The sequence below is a fragment of the Oryzias latipes genome, chromosome 4 (genome assembly GCF_053564925.1).
Source record: "Oryzias latipes strain Hd-rR chromosome 4, Olatipes_Hd-rR_3.1".
NCBI classification, from domain to species: domain Eukaryota; kingdom Metazoa; phylum Chordata; class Actinopteri; order Beloniformes; family Adrianichthyidae; genus Oryzias; species Oryzias latipes.
The window spans coordinates 9,551,139-9,566,514 of NC_136240.1; the positions used below are offsets into that span (position 1 = coordinate 9,551,139).

General features: G+C 43.2%; 1 protein-coding gene across 1 annotated transcript; it reads left to right on the plus strand.

Annotated features, from left to right (window-relative positions):
• The first annotated feature begins 10,336 nt into the window (after window positions 1-10,336).
• On the plus strand, window positions 10,337-11,671 carry LOC101163477 (granzyme B(G,H)-like). The gene is made up of 5 exons (XM_004067827.5): window positions 10,337-10,478; window positions 10,554-10,707; window positions 10,776-10,908; window positions 10,986-11,252; window positions 11,330-11,671. The coding sequence occupies exons 1-5, from the start codon at window positions 10,430-10,432 to the stop codon at window positions 11,492-11,494; spliced, it is 768 nt and encodes a 255-aa protein (XP_004067875.1). The 5' UTR covers window positions 10,337-10,429; the 3' UTR covers window positions 11,495-11,671.
• Window positions 11,672-15,376: the final 3,705 nt, after the last annotated feature.

A 15,376-nucleotide genomic window follows, 5' to 3' on the forward strand; every position in this document is an offset into this window, starting at 1 on the left:
TCGCTGATAAGCCCACGACACCTCCAGAGGGTCCAGCAGTGAATCCCAGTGTCCCAGGTTCACCCCCATCAGTCACCAGACATTTGGAGGCCCAGGTCAGGTCCTTCCTCCTGATCCATAGCCACTGACTTCCCTTCTCAGCTGCCTGGGAGAGGTCTTTAATTGCCTGCCTTTGAGCCTTCCCTCGCACTTCCATCTCCCTGAGTAGCCTGGGTGTTGAGGTGGCCACAAAACCCCTGCAGCCTACTTCCACTGGGCGTACCTTCACGCTCCAGCCTTGCTCTTTGGCGTCTGCTGCAAGTTCGACGTACCTCAGCATCTTTCTTTCATAAGCCTCCTCTATTGCACTCTCCCAGGGTACTGTGAGCTCTATGATGTATACGAGCTTGAGTGTGGATGACCACAGTACAAGGTGTGGTCGAAGGTTGGTGGATGCAACCTCCCGTGGAAAGCAGAGTTTTCTGTCCAGGTCCGCCAGCATTTTCCAGTCCCGTGCTCTACCCAGCTGTCCTATGTCAGCTGCACTGGTGGTGTTGAAGGTGGCCTGACCCTCTCGGAGGAAGGGTATTAGCTGCCGATGAGATGTTGCCTGAGGAAGGGCGTTCACGCTTGTTCTCTGTTTTTCCAGCACTGTTGCCAGACACCTTAGAACCACATTGGGTCGCCAGGTGTAACGGCCTTGAATGAGGCTGGTCTTGCATCCCACCAAGATGTGCTTCAATGTTGCTGGGCTTTGACATAAGGGGCATGAGGGGTCTTCGCCATACCACTGTTTTAGGTTTGCAGGAGAAGGCAAGACATCATAGGTAGCCCTAATTATAAAACTTGCCCTGGATGCTTCCATCTCCCACAGGTCTTTCCAGGAGAACTTCCTCTTCTCCACTCCTTCCCATCCCATCCACTGACCTTGCTTTGCCTGGGCCACGGCTTGAGCACACCTTGCTGCCTCCTCTTCCCGGCGTATCTCTTGGACCACCAGTCGACGCCTCTCAGCTGGGTTGGCCTTCCTCCAGGAAGGTGCGCTAGATGAGAGACCAAGACCACTCCTCCCCTCCTGCACGCATCCCACAATGTCTTTGTGTCTAAGTGCTGCCTTGGCCAGATCAGTTGCTGCCTTGGGGGCCCACTTCCTCCCAGTGGCCAGGATGGGAGCTGCTCGGACAACCAGTGAGTCACAGGTATCTTGGAGTGTCATCTCCAACCTGACCTTGGCACACTTGTACTCCTCTACCAAACTGGATATAGGTAGTTCTAACATCCCCCTGCCATAGAGTAAAATGGTACTGAGGCACCTGGGAAGGCCAAGCCACTTTCTGGCATAGGCATTGATCAGCCTCTCCAACTTTTCCACTTTTGACAGTGGCACTTCATACAGGGTTAATGGCCAGAGAAGTCGTGGGAGTAAACCATACTTCATGCACCAAAGCTTCAGTTTGCCAGGGAGCAGGGTTCTGTTGATGTTCTCTAGGCCACCAGCTATGTCCTTTCTGAGCTGCTCTACTTGTTCTTTGTCTTTGAGGGAAGCATCATACCAGCGGCCTAAGCTTTTCGCGGTTATTAATATATTCCTCCATAATATTAGCATATTCACAGTACAGTGTAAAAGTTTGGGGAAATACTTATAAAACAAAACTACGTTGTTTGTATATCTTACCAAGAAAAGCTTTTTGAATAGTCCATGTTGTGGATCATGTGACGCATGCAAATGCACTATTTGTAAAGTTGGGTTTATTGAAATGATAGGAACTAGTGAAACTTAGAACAGCACACATGTATAGAGCCAGAAATAACTTGCCACCAATAAACTTACAACAAATGTTCAAGGACAGAGAAGGGAGTTACAATTTAAGAAATCAGCTGATCTTCAAAAAGCAGTGCATTCGTTAAAAAAAAAAGAAAAAGAAAATGTGCTTATCAGTTTGTGGTGTGGATCTATGGAACGGACTGGACGAAGTTTCAAACAAAACAAAAGTTTATGTGCATTCAAAAAAACCTATGATGTCACTGATGGAATTGTACAAAGCAAGAAATGATCAATAAATACAAAAAGGTCACGTCTGCGTAGGTGCTATCCAGAATATAATGTGAATGTATTACATACACAAAACCGTAAATAGAAACAAACAGATCATCAGGTGTTGTAAAAAAGGGGCGGGATCACACAAGATTTCTCTTCAAACCACTTCTTTCCAAGCACACTGTCTTGTTTCATCAGTCTATTTTAAACTCTTATGTTTATTTTTTTATTTGTGTTTGACAAAAAGAAATTTACCAAAAATTGAATTGAATTACTTGGATAATTCTGCTCTTTCAGATTTATTAATGCTTAACCCTGTTAACAAACATGCGATGACGGTCTTTGAATGTAGAACTTTGTGATTTTGAACAGATTCTTGTCTTTGCTAAAGCAATGCTGTCCTCGCTCACAATCATCCTTTCAAATTATATTTAAACATTTCTGTGGACTTTTTTAGAGATTTTGCCAATGAGCCAATGGCTCCCTCTAACGGTCAATGAAGGTTTAACAAGTGACAATTTATCCAATTACTCAAACACAAAAAAATGTTCTTTTTTCTTCATTTTTACTTTTTTCATTAATGTATGCTGTTATTGACTTTACATTTATCTTTACCCTTCCTCTTCATTGTATCTTTCCTTTAACCTTCCACTTTTCACGTCATCACATCTGAGTATTTGTTAAAAATGTGTTGTGGTCATCCTGGAGCAGAAATACGTAATTAGATTAAACTGTCATTCTATATATTTAATATTCACGAAATGTAAACACTTAGTGAACACATTATAGGAAGCATAAGGCACATTATTGCATTTAAAAAAATAGCAGATTACTGTGGTTGGTTTCATCCTCCCAGGCTCACAGGGAGGATCTGTGAAGGAGAAGATCCACAGGTCTTCTCCTTCACACAAACTGATCTGACTCCAACATCATACCATCATATATCCCATCCTCATCATTTCATCTATTTTTATTGCTCCAAAAGGCTCTTAGAAGCTTTCAAAGTGTTTTAACTTTGATCTTCTCTCTCTGTGGTTTTGCTGGCTGTCCTCGTTCACACAAAAGCTTTAGTGTGCACGAAGACACAAGTTGCAAACTGTGGTTTCTGACTCATGTTCGTCTATTCAGACTAAAACAATTTTTTATTTCAAATTAGAAAACAATTTTTTGCATTTCTGCTTTGTATTTCTCTTTGCATTTCTCTTTGAGTACATTATAGAGATCATGAAGTCAAACAAGGAAACATTTCAAAAATGTAAAGTCAGACTGAAACCGAGTGTCTTAGGTGTCAAACAGAGTTTCCTGAATGACTCTTTTTAAAACAGACAATTGACTGAAAACTGAAAAAGGCTTCAACATTTAGAAGAAGTATGAACTCTGTTCTGCTCTTTGCAGGAAAGTCGTTCATTACTAGCTTTACTTTTCTCTTCATACGCAAACTAATTTAGGTAATCATTCATAAAATCTTTTAAATTCAAGCCATGAGAGGTGTTGTATGACCTGCAGGGGCCATTCGCCCTCGCCGCCTCCCTTTGACCCACCTTCATTGGCCAAGCAGCTGCTTAGATCCCTTCATGCTACCTCTCCGATTACTAGGGAGAGCTGCAAAAAGACAAATTCATAAAAGAAATAAAAAATCAAAAATGGCAGCTTTTCTGTTGGTTTTCTCTCCATAGCATTTTGCGAGCGAAGTGTTCTATTTGGGTGGTAAGGGACTATGAGGTCTATGTTTTCTTGTGTCTTCCGCACTGCAAGAAATTTCTTTTCTTGTCCAATGTCAGTTTGGTTATCCAGTACAGCAATAAAGAGCCCAGTTTCTTTTACTAAAATGTATGGTTCCATTGTTAAGTCCTCCGTTTTGACGCCCCTTCAGATTTCCCCTCAATTCAACGATCCAATAAAAATCCTCATTCCAAAAGTAAAAGAGAAAAATCTTTAATTACTATTCTTCAGATTGAAAAATGAACAATAATCCACAATGAATTTAGGGAAAAAAACGAATTATAAAGAAAATATATAAATTAACAAAAAGAACTTAGCGAGGTCAAAAACTGTTTGACTCCATTCCAAAATTTAGCCTGACTCCTTCTGCTGTTTGGATGAACAACCAGTGCACGACAGAGCAAAACCTTGGCTCCTCCTACTGGCAGTAAACAAAATAACAAAATCAATGCAAAGAGGTCATCTCTGCCATTAAGGCTACTACACCCACATTCCTAATATGTTCATATCATAAATTATATAGTTTCATTCAGAATAAGCAAAAGATTAATGCATTAAATTTGACAATATTTCGGTAAAAGCTGTGTCTGCAGAAGGGAAACACTACTTTTGCGAGCTCGCCACGCTAACAGCATTAAAATTCTACAAACTTTGTAGATTAGAACAATCTTTCCTCAAGTAGCTTCCCTATGAGAAGTAAGGAGGTGTTAAGACCCCCTGACCTGGTGTGTTTGTGTATGTCAGGGTCTGTTTTTGCTCCACTGCAGAAGGTTCCTCTTCACCTCCCCCTGCTGTCTCCTGTAGGGATATCCCCTCTCCTCCCTCCATTCACATCACCCAATTACCAGGCTGGGAGGGGCAACATATATAAAGGCTTGGACTTCCTTGGACCAGTGGCAGCAGACATTCCAGGGTAGTATATGTCCGTCTCAGCCTGTCCCTGCTGACCAAAGCTCATCTCCCCGGTTCTGCCTGGCGTTGCCCCTCTTATTCCCTTTGTTTTTTTGCCTAGTGTTGACCTTCTCTTTTGTCTAGTTATGTTTTGAATTAGTTTTAGCTTGCTGTTTTTTGTGTAGAATTTCTGTTTTCACTCCTGTTGCTGACAAAGCCAGACTCTCTAAGTTGTCATTTATTAGTCCCATCACTCATGTCCATGTTTCACTATCCCTATTTTCTCTTTGTTGGCAAAATACTGGTGAAAAAAAAAACTGCTTAGCTGTCATTCTTTGCTGATTGATCTAGGTTTTTGATTTGTTCTTTGCGTTTCCCAATGATGCTCAAGCAGTTAGGAGAAGTCTGAATTGACAATTCCAAATCCAGTGTCCTAGAAATTTCCCAGAAGTCTCTGTGGAAAACTAATGTGCATCGATGCTCAGTAGATACAGTGAGGTCAATAAGTATTTGATCACCCTGTGATTTAGCAAGTTCTCCCTCTTAGAAAACATGGAGGAGTCTAAAATTTTCATCATAGGTGCGTTTCCACAGTGAGAGACAGAATCTGAAGAAACATTCAGAAATCACATTGTATGATATTTTTAAACAATTTATTTGTATATTACTGTGACAAATAAGTATTTGAACACTTGAGTTAAACAGCTTTAATATTTGGTACAGAAGCCTTTGTTAACAATTACAGATGTCAAACGGTTCCTGTAGTTCTTCACTAGGTTTCTACAAACAGCAGCAGGGATTTTGGCCAACTCCTCCATACAGATCGTTTCTAGATCTGTCAGGGTTCGGGGCTGTCGCTGAACAACACGGAGTTTCAGCTCCCTCCAAAGATTCTCTATTGGATTTAGGTCTGGAGACTGGCTAGGCCACTCCAGAACCTTGATGTGCTTCTTACGGAGCCACTCCTTGGTTTTCTTTGCTGTGTGCTTCGGGTCATTGTCATGCTGAAAGACCCAGCCACGACCCATCTTCAACGCTCTGACTGAGGTAAGGAGGTTTTTGCCCAATATTCAGATTCAAGATTCAAAGGGTTTATTGTCATATGCACAGTAAAGAAACATGTTTCCCTGCACAATGAAATTATTTCTTTGCTGTCTGCTCCAAATGCCAAAAAATATAGAGAAACAATTCACACACATCATACACACAAAATCACAAGATGTTGAGTGGCAGTTCTAAAAGTGCAAATGTGCAAAAGTGACAATAACATTAGCAACAATGAGGATGTGCAAAGGTGCAGTTTGCTGTTTCAAAACTCCTATCAGTCCTGTTCCCTATTCTGACAGACTAAGGCCTGCCAGTCAGAAAGTCCAGGAGCCAGTCACAGATGATGGGGTGTATTCCAAGGGAGAACAGTTTGTGGGTGAGCTTGTGGGAAACGACCGTGTTGAATGCAGAAATGTAGTCAATAAAGAGCATCCTGATGTAGGAGTTTTTATTCTCCAGGTGTGAGAGGGAGGTGTGCAGTGCTGCAGCAATGGCGTCCGAGGTGGACCTGTTGGGCCGGTATGCGTACTGCAGGGGGTCTAGTGAGTCTGGGATGCTGCTCTGAATGTGGGTCAGCATCACTCTCTCAAAGCACTTCATAATGATCGGAGTGAGTGCTACTGGTCTGTAGTCATTCAGGCAGGTGGGAGGGCTCTTCTTGGGGAGGGGAACAATGGTTGTGGTCTTGAAGCAGGAGGGGACGACTCTCAGAGAAACGGAGAGATTGAATATGGAAGTGAGAACATCTGTCAGTTCGTTAGCACATTCTCTGAGGGCTCGTCCAGGAATGTTGTCCGGACCTGTCGCCTTGCGGGTGTTGATCCTCCTCAGGGCTTTGTTTACCTGGGCTGATGAGACCACTGGTGGGGGTGAGGAGGGTGTAATGGTCCAAGAGTATAATGGTCCCTCCTTGTGGGGGGTGGACGTCTCAATGCGGGTGTAGAAAACATTGAGCTCGTCGGGCAGGCTGTCTGTATCTAACAATACAGAGGCCCGTTCATCCTCTCCTTAATACAGTGTAGTCGTCCTGTCCCCTGTGCAGAAAAACATCCCCAGAGCATGACGCTTCCACCCCCGTGCTTCACTGTAGGTATGGTGTTCTTGGGGTGATGCTCCTCCTTCTTCCTCCTCCAAACACGCCGAATGGAGTTAAGGTCAAAAAGTTCTATTTTGTCTTTATCTGTCCACAAGACTTTCTCCCATGACTCCTCTGGATCATCAAGATGGTCATTGGCAAACTTCAGACGGGCCTTGACATGGGCTGACTTCAGCAGGGGAACCTTCCGTGCGATACATTATTTTAAACCATGATGTTTTCATGTATTACTTATAGTAGCCTTGGAAACGGTGGTCCTAGCTCTCTTCAGGTCATTGACCAGCTTCTCCCGTGTAGTCCTGGGCTGATTCTTCACCTTCCTTAGCAGCATCGATGCCCCACAAGGTGAGATCTTGCGAGGGGCCCCAGTCCGAGGGACATTGACAGTCATCATTAGCCTCTTCCATTTTCTGACAATTGCTCCAACCGTTGTTCTTTTCTCACCAAGCTGCTTGGTAAACGCCCCGTAGCCACTTCCAGCTTTGTGAAGTTCTACAATTTTGTCTCTTGTGTCTTTTGACAGCTCTTTGCTTTTGCCCATGTTGGTAGTTAGACTTCTGACTGATTGTGGGCTGCACAGGTGCTTTTATGCAAGCTAACCACCTCAAACAGGTGCCACTAATTTAGAATCATGAGCAGAGTGGAGTTGGACTATTTAAAAGCAGAACAGCAGGTCTTGACCATGAAGCAGCATAGAGCAGACAGGTTTACTGGTTGTTTATCATTACGGTAAGGTTAAAATGTAGTACACAAAGGGCGGGGCCTGTCCACACACACACTGAAAAGTTATCAACATACCTGCTAGCTGCAAAAATGTCCACCTGTCAACATGTACACAAAACAGATAGTGTTCACAAACGCATACCTATGCCCTTAAACCAAGTGTGAAATCTTTCATTCATTCAATCATGCAAACTATTAGTGCAAAGGTGAGCTAACACCTGTGCTCAGGTGAGTGTTTATGTTCTTCTAAAATGGATGGTGGAATGTGAAAAGAAGGAGGAGGAGCGCCAAGCCACCCCCACAACCAGACCCCCGCCGCAGCAGCAGCGGCAGCCAGAATCCCCCCAACGCCACCCAGGCCAGGGCCAGCAGGACCGCCGCGAGGCCCCCAGAGCCAGAGAGCAGGGAGGCACGGAGGGAAAGAGAGCGCCGCCCCAGCCCAACCAGGAAAGCAGCCCCCCCGCCGCGCCGGGAGAGCCCAACGCAGTGCCCCACCGGAGAGGGATGCCCACAGCCCCAGACGAGCACCCCACCACCACCCAGGAGTTCCGGGCATCCCCCCGCCCCAACCCCAGGTACGAGCAACCCGCTCCGCGCCCCAGGCAGCTACCCACCTGGCCCACGGTTTGTCCAGGGAGGAGCAAGGCAGGGGCCCGCCGCCCCTGCCCATGAGGGGGGAACCCCGGTTAAAAAGGGGGCCCACAAGGGGTGTTGTAAATATGGCCCGACCAGGCTCGGCCACTGTTGGAAGTTTGGCGGGGCCCAGCGCTCAGGGGCAAGGACCAGGACCCACCCCCCAGGGACACGAACACCCCCGGCTCAGGTGTAATCTGAACCCCCCCACCGCGCGGAGAGAGCACCGCCGGGCCCAGGAAGCCAGCACCCAGGGGACACGGCCGCCGCCGCCAAGGGGCCCGCACCCCCCACCAGGGAAGGGGGAGGGGACAGATGGACCCAGGTCCCACCTTCCTTGCAAAATGTGTGTGCGTGTATGTGTGTTTGAGAGGGTGTGTGTTTGCATGTGTGTGTGTTTATGTTGGAATGTATATATTGAAGGGGGAGGGGTGTGTGTACTAAGGGGGGTGCAGTTAAAATTGGCGAGTAGGGCACTAAGGGGACATCTCCTGATTACTCACAGTGATGTCCCCTCACCCTCCCCACCAAGGGGCCCTAAATGTCTAAGGTGCGGTTAAAATTGGCGGGTAGGGTGCTAGGAGGACATCTGCTGCTTGCTGGCAGTGATGTGTTCCATGTTTTCTAAGTGGGAGAACTTGCTAAATCACAGGGTGATCAAATACTTATTGACCTCACTGTAGTTGAATATTGACCAAAATGTTTTTGTGTTTAAACGATTTATCATGTGAAAAAAATGCATCTAATTTTTTTTTCAAACCATCCAAATTTTCATCATCAGAACAGAGCGGATTCGCATAGACCTACTCTGAGGAAAATTGTGTTTTTGGTGTTTTTAACATGTTCATTTTTCTGATGATAGAGTACATTTATAAAGAAGTTATGATCAAATTTGCGTTTCTGGGCATTTATTTATTTTAATCCTTGTGAATAAGGAGCAGACCAACAAATGCCGTTTTAAAAAGATACTTGATATGTAGAAAACAAGCTGGGAAGGGCCACAAGCTCCATTCTCCGCTCCATTCTGATGCATCCACCTGCAGACAAACAGATCCATGAACGTCTTTGTTTTCCTCGTCTGAGCTGGAATCTGGATCTAAACTTTACGGCTGGACAGCTCTGATATTGTTGCCATTTTTGATCCCCTTCTAATGTTAAGGTTGGGGGTGTGAGGGGCTGTAAACTAGCAGGAGAGAATGTAAACAGATGGATGTTGGGAATTATAGTTGGGCTTACCGTGCGCCAACAGTCCCAGCCACAACTCAGAGGTGAATTTCCAATGAACTCCTGCCGCTCTACGGAGACTCCGTCCCAGAAAACGATACAGGTTTTTGTATGGAATACATCTCTGCCATAAAAGTGAAAGGGTGTAAAGGCAACAGAGCGGGCGTATTTTTGGATTTTGGCTAAAATCTGGCATCATCAGAATAAAAAAACAACAACTGGAAACTTTGGAGATAGATCAGAAGATGGTCAGAGTGGGACTTTTGGTTTTTGCTTCGGGAAATCTATGCTGCATTTAAACAGAAAGCAGTGAGCATGGTGTCCAAATTACTTTTGATATCCAGAGCACTGGATACTCCTCCACTATATAGTGTTTTAGAGATCAGGGGGGGAATTCGGATACAGGCCAGGTCTGCTGCAGGACAGACACCCAGACCGGAATTCAATAAATAGCCAGATGAGGTTCATGTTTTTCAGTTACGCATGGAAAATGATGCATAGAGATACAGATGCTCAACACTTTCAGACATGAATATTGGATCAGATCTGAGGAGGCCTAAAGATGAGAGGCCCCTCAGCTGATTTGTACTGAAAATAAAAAGTAGAACCTTTTAAAGTGACCATTTTTTTCAAGAAGGTTTGCTTCTGTGTCTCGGTTTCTTTGAAAAGTCAGACCCCCGTGAGGTTTCTGTTTCCCGTCCTGCTCTGTGAAGATGCATGATGATTAAGTCAAGATGCAAAACCACAACCTGACCAGAGACCACAGTGTCAGTGCTGAGTCATGACACAACATGTTTTTTTTTTATTATTACTGTAATGCATTTGCAACAAAAATGCAAAAAAAGAAGAAAAAAAAGCAAACAAATGAGCCTCAGCAGATGTTTATCTCCAGCACTGAGGGCACGTTCTGTTTTTCCCATGAAACGTTTTCTGTTCTTCATCTTGCAGAAGTTTTAATGTGTCACATCATGTCTTGTTGCCCCCCCCACGTGCACCGAATTGTCTGTGGTGCACAGGTTATATAAAGTAGAACAGCAGAGCTTCAAAGGAACAACGCTTAGACAGACCTCGCCACCATGCATGACCTGATGCTCCTTTCCTTCCTGCTCTGCCTCGGGACCAAAGGTACGACTAATCGAATCAAAGCCTTAAACTGGTGTGAAAATAAAAGTCATGAATTTTTTCTTTTTGCTGCTGCAGCTGACGGCAGTGAGATTGTGAACGGTATAGAGGTGCCAGACGGGAAAATGCCTTACATGGTCTCAGTGCAAAATGCCACAGACCACATCTGTGGGGGATTTCTGTACAATGAAGAATTTGTGATCACCGCGGCTCACTGCGACTCAGAGAAAGCGTGAGTTTTTGTCAGAAATGATTTGATCAATTCCTTCTTTCAAAAAACTGAAATTTGTTTAATTGCAGACGTGTGTCACACGTAGTGTTGGGTTCCAACAACCTGAACAATATAAACAAAACAATGAGAATCAAAATCAAAAAGTGCAAACATGAAGATTATACTAAAACCGCATCTGGACACGACATCATGCTTCTCCAAGTAAGCCGTTTTTATGATTTACCCATAAAGTTTCAGCTCACAGTTCAAGTTCTGTGAAACGTTCTGGCTTTTTCCAGCTGACCAAGAAAGTCAAGCTCAGCAACAAAGTAGAACAAATCAAACTGCCCAAGAGCGGAACGAATGTGAGTGCGAATACCAAGTGTACAGTAGCTGGATGGGGCAAAACCGAAACACGTGGAAAGGTGATGAAAAAGCTGCGGATGGTTGAGGTTTCCGTCATTGATCTGAATCAGTGTAAAAGGGTTTGGAAGAAATCTAATGGCAATTTTCCAAACAATATTGTCTGTGCCGGGGGATACAAGGTGAAGCAAGGATTCTGTCAGGTAAGTTGTGCTTTTATCTCTGACTTCTTCCTGATCCTGAAAGATCTGTAAACAGAATGTCTTCTTCTTGTTTACAGGGAGACTCTGGTGGCCCTCTGGTGTGTGACGAAACGGCTGTCGGCATTGTGTCGTTCAACTCCAACCACGACTGCGACTATCCCAAACTGCCCAATGTCTACACTGATGTGTCAAAATACATTGATTGGATCAAAAAAACTGTAAAGCAGAAAAAATGTAAATAATAATGATAATAATGAATTCACGAGTACCTTTTTATCTGCTTTATAGAATAGAATAGAATAGAATAGAATAGAATAGAATAGAATAGAATGGAATAGAATAAAATAGAATAGAAAGCTTACATTGTCATTGTACCTGGAATCATGACAAATCTGACGGGGCAAAATAAAGTATAAAAATAAGGAAATGTGTGGGAAGAGTTTTTTGCAGAGAAGCTTTTAAAAAGGCTGCATGATGATGCAGTGGTTAGTGCTCTTGCCTCACAGCAAGAAAAGGCCCCCAGTTCAAGTCCCGACTGGGGGACCTGAACCAGAACATCAATGGGGGACCTTCCTATGTGGAGTTTGCTGTGCATGCGTGGGTTTTCTCCAGGGACTATGGCTTCCTCCCACTGTCCAAAAACATGCTTCATAGGTCATTTGATTACTCTAAATTGTGATTGGGTGTGTTATTGTGGATACTCAACCCTGCGGCAGACTGCCGACCTGTCTAGGGTGCCCCCTGCCTTCGCCCACAAGTGGCAGGCTCTGGTGACCCCGAAAGGGAATAAACGGAAGAAGATGAATGATGATGAATGAATGAGCTTTTAAAAATAACTTAATTTGAAACATTGATGATAAAACAGTAACTAGTATACATCTGGACAGTTTACCAACTTAAAAAGAAAAAGCAGTAAAACGCAGTAACAGGATGATCCAGAAAATCCAGCAGATCTGAGGCAGATGTTTGTGTTTTTCAAACGTTCTTTGTCACAGCATCCTGAGAAAAATCCTTCACAGTCAATTGATTATTTATACTATTTAATCAATGTGAAAATGAGTTAATGGACATAAGCTAAGATGTAGCTGTTCCAATCAATGACCTTTTACTGGCCTGGACAACAAGAACTTGTAGCACCCATACCCACCGCCCCCCCAATGGCCAATGCTGGATCTGAGCTCATCTGAGACAACAGGAAGTGAGTAGCTCCTTCAGAAAAGGAAGGACAACTGATAATCTTTTGGAGGGGGGGCAAAGCCACAGGGGCTTATTTTGGTGCTGCTGAGCGGCTGGGACACCAGCAGAACTTTGTTGAAGAACATAAGCTCGGTTCTGATCTGATGGTTCCTGAACCTGGAAGAAGTCGAATTTCTGCTGTTTCCTTTAGAGTTCTCTGGGACAGACATCTTCCCTTCAAGTATTTCTAAATACAAAAAATAATTTAAGAATAATTGTAATTAAAAATTAGTGGTGAAAATACTTTAAGCACATTTTACATTTTATTTAGTGCAGATATGAACAGAAGAAAGCACCTTAATGTAGATCACACTTTGTCAGTGTTTTCATTAGATTAAACTTTTAATTATATATATTTATTATCCAAGAAATGTAAACACTTAGTGAACTCATCTATACGGAATATTTCTATGGTCTGGGAGCATTAATGCAATTGTAAAAAAAAGCAGATTAGTGGTTGGTTTCATCCTCCCAGGCTCATCATGATCCACAGGTTTTCTCCTTCACACAAACTGATCTGACTCCAACATCATACCATCATATATCCCATCCTCATCATTTCATCTATTTTTATTGCTCCAAAAGGCTCTTAGAAGCTTTCAAAGTGTTTTAACTTTGATCTTCTCTCTCTGTGGTTTTGCTGCCTGTCTTTGTTCACACAAAAGCTTTAGTGTGCACGAAGACACAAGTTGCAAACTGTGGTTTCTGACTCATGTTCGTCTATTCAGACTATTGCAAAACAATTTTTTATTTCAAAATAGAAAGCAACTTTTTTCATTTCTCCTCTGTGAATGTCTTTGAGTACATTATAGAGATCATGAAGCCAAACAAGGAAACATTTCAAAAATGTAAAGTCAGACTGAGACCGAGTGTCTCAGGTGTCAAACAGAGTTTCCTGAATGACTCTTTTTAAAACAGACAATTGACTGAAAACTGAAAAAGGCTTCAACTTTTAGGAGAAATATGAACTCTGTTCTGCTCTTTGCAGGAGAATCCTTCATTACTAGCTTTACTTTCTCTTCATATGCAAACTAATTTAAGTAATCATTGGTAAAAAATGTTTAATTCAAGCCATGAGAGGTGTTGTATGGCCTGGTCGCCTCCCTTTGACCCAACTTCATTGGCCAAGCACCTGCTTCAGTCCCCTCATGCTACCTCTCTGAGGAGAGCTGCAAAAATACAAATTCATAAAAGAAATAAAAAATGGCAGCTTTTCTGTTGGTTTTCTCTCCATAGCATTTTGCGAGCGAAGTGTCCTATTTGGGTGGTAAGGCACTATGAGGTCTATGTTTTCTTGTGTCTTCCGCACTGCAAGAAATTTATTTTCTTGTCCAATGTCAGTTTGGTTATCCAGTACAGTTTTTTTTTAACTAAAATGGAGGCCTAAAGATGAGAAGCCCCTCAGCTGATATGTACTGAAAATAAAAAGCAGAACCTTTTAAAGTGACCATTTAGTTTAAGAAGGTTTGCGTCTGTGTCTCGGTCTCTCTTAAAAGTCAGACCCCCGTCAGGTTTCCGTTTCTCATCCTGCACTGAAGGTGCAAGATGACAAAGTAAAAAATGCAAAACCACAACCTGACCAGAGACCACAGTGTCAGTGCTGAGTCATGACACGTTTTTTTATTACTTTGTTAACGCATTTGCAACAAAAATGCAAAAAAGAAAAAAAAAAAGCAAACAAATGAACCTCAGCAGATGTTTATGTCATGGTTTGGGTATCTTTGTATTGGTATTTGCTTTCTGTCTTGTTCTGTCTTGGTTGAGTTCTGTTTCCTGTTTTATTTTGAAAGGTTTCCTGTTTTGTCATGTTCTTGAGTTTTACTTCGTCTGTCCCAATCTACCCTGATCATGTTCACCTGTGTCTTGTCATTCCTGCTTGATGCTCAAGTTATATAGAGTAGAACAGCATAGTTTCAAAGGAACAACGCTCAGACGGACCTCGCCACCATGCACGTTCTGCATGACCCGATGCTCCTTTCCTTCCTGCTCTGCCTCGGGACCAAAGGTACGACTGACCGAATCAAAGCCTTAAACTGATGTAAAAATAAAAGTCATGAATTTTTTCTTTTGCTGCTGCAGCTGACGGCAGTGAGATTGTGAACGGTATAGAGGTGCCAGACGGGAAAATGCCTTACATGGTCTCAGTGCAAAATGCCACAGACCACATCTGTGGGGGATTTCTGTACAATGAAATTTGTTTAATTGTAGATGTGTATCACACGTAGTAAACAGAATGTCTCCTTCTTGTTTACAGGGAGACTGGTGGCCCTCTGGTGTGTGACGAAACTACGACCAGAACTGCGACTATCCCAATCAGCCCAATGTCTACACTGATGTGTCAAAATACATTAATTGGATCAAAAAAACTGAAGCAGAAAAAATGTAAATAATAATGATAAGGTGAATTTATGAGTACCTTTTATCTGCTTTATAGAATAGAATTTCAGTCAGACAACTCTTGCAGTAAGAAATATTTATTTGACATAGTTAATTTTCTAACTTAACATTCTTTAATTTGGCATTGACATTTTTTCGTTTGGCATAAGGCCCCGTTCAATTCCATGAGAAATGTCCATAAAACTTTCGGGTAACAAAACCCACCTTTACGGAGCCCACAGGTGGAAGCTGGGGAGGAGGGAGGGGCGAAGAATGAGCGCTGAAGGTAAGAAAGAGAATGAACAACTGAGCACCTGGGCTTAAATAGGACGCTGAGCAGGTGAGTTAATTGACTGAACCGCCCTAGGGTAGTAACCTGTAAAACACTGCCGAGTGCCTGCCTGAAAATACGAAAAGTCTTCATTTCAGTCAGACAACTCTTGCAGTAAGAAATATTTATTTGACATGCTTAATTTTCAAATTCTTTAAGTTGGCATTCACATCTTTTCGTT

Bases quoted from the DNA above. Each gene is read 5' to 3' on its own strand.
- LOC101163477 (XM_004067827.5), top strand. From the start codon at position 10,430: ATGCATGACCTGATGCTCCTTTCCTTCCTGCTCTGCCTCGGGACCAAA. The intron at 10,479-10,553 runs GTACGACTAATC...TTGCTGCTGCAG, and splicing joins GCTCTGCCTCGGGACCAAAG to CTGACGGCAGTGAGATTGTG. The intron at 10,909-10,985 runs GTAAGCCGTTTT...GGCTTTTTCCAG, and splicing joins ACGACATCATGCTTCTCCAA to CTGACCAAGAAAGTCAAGCT.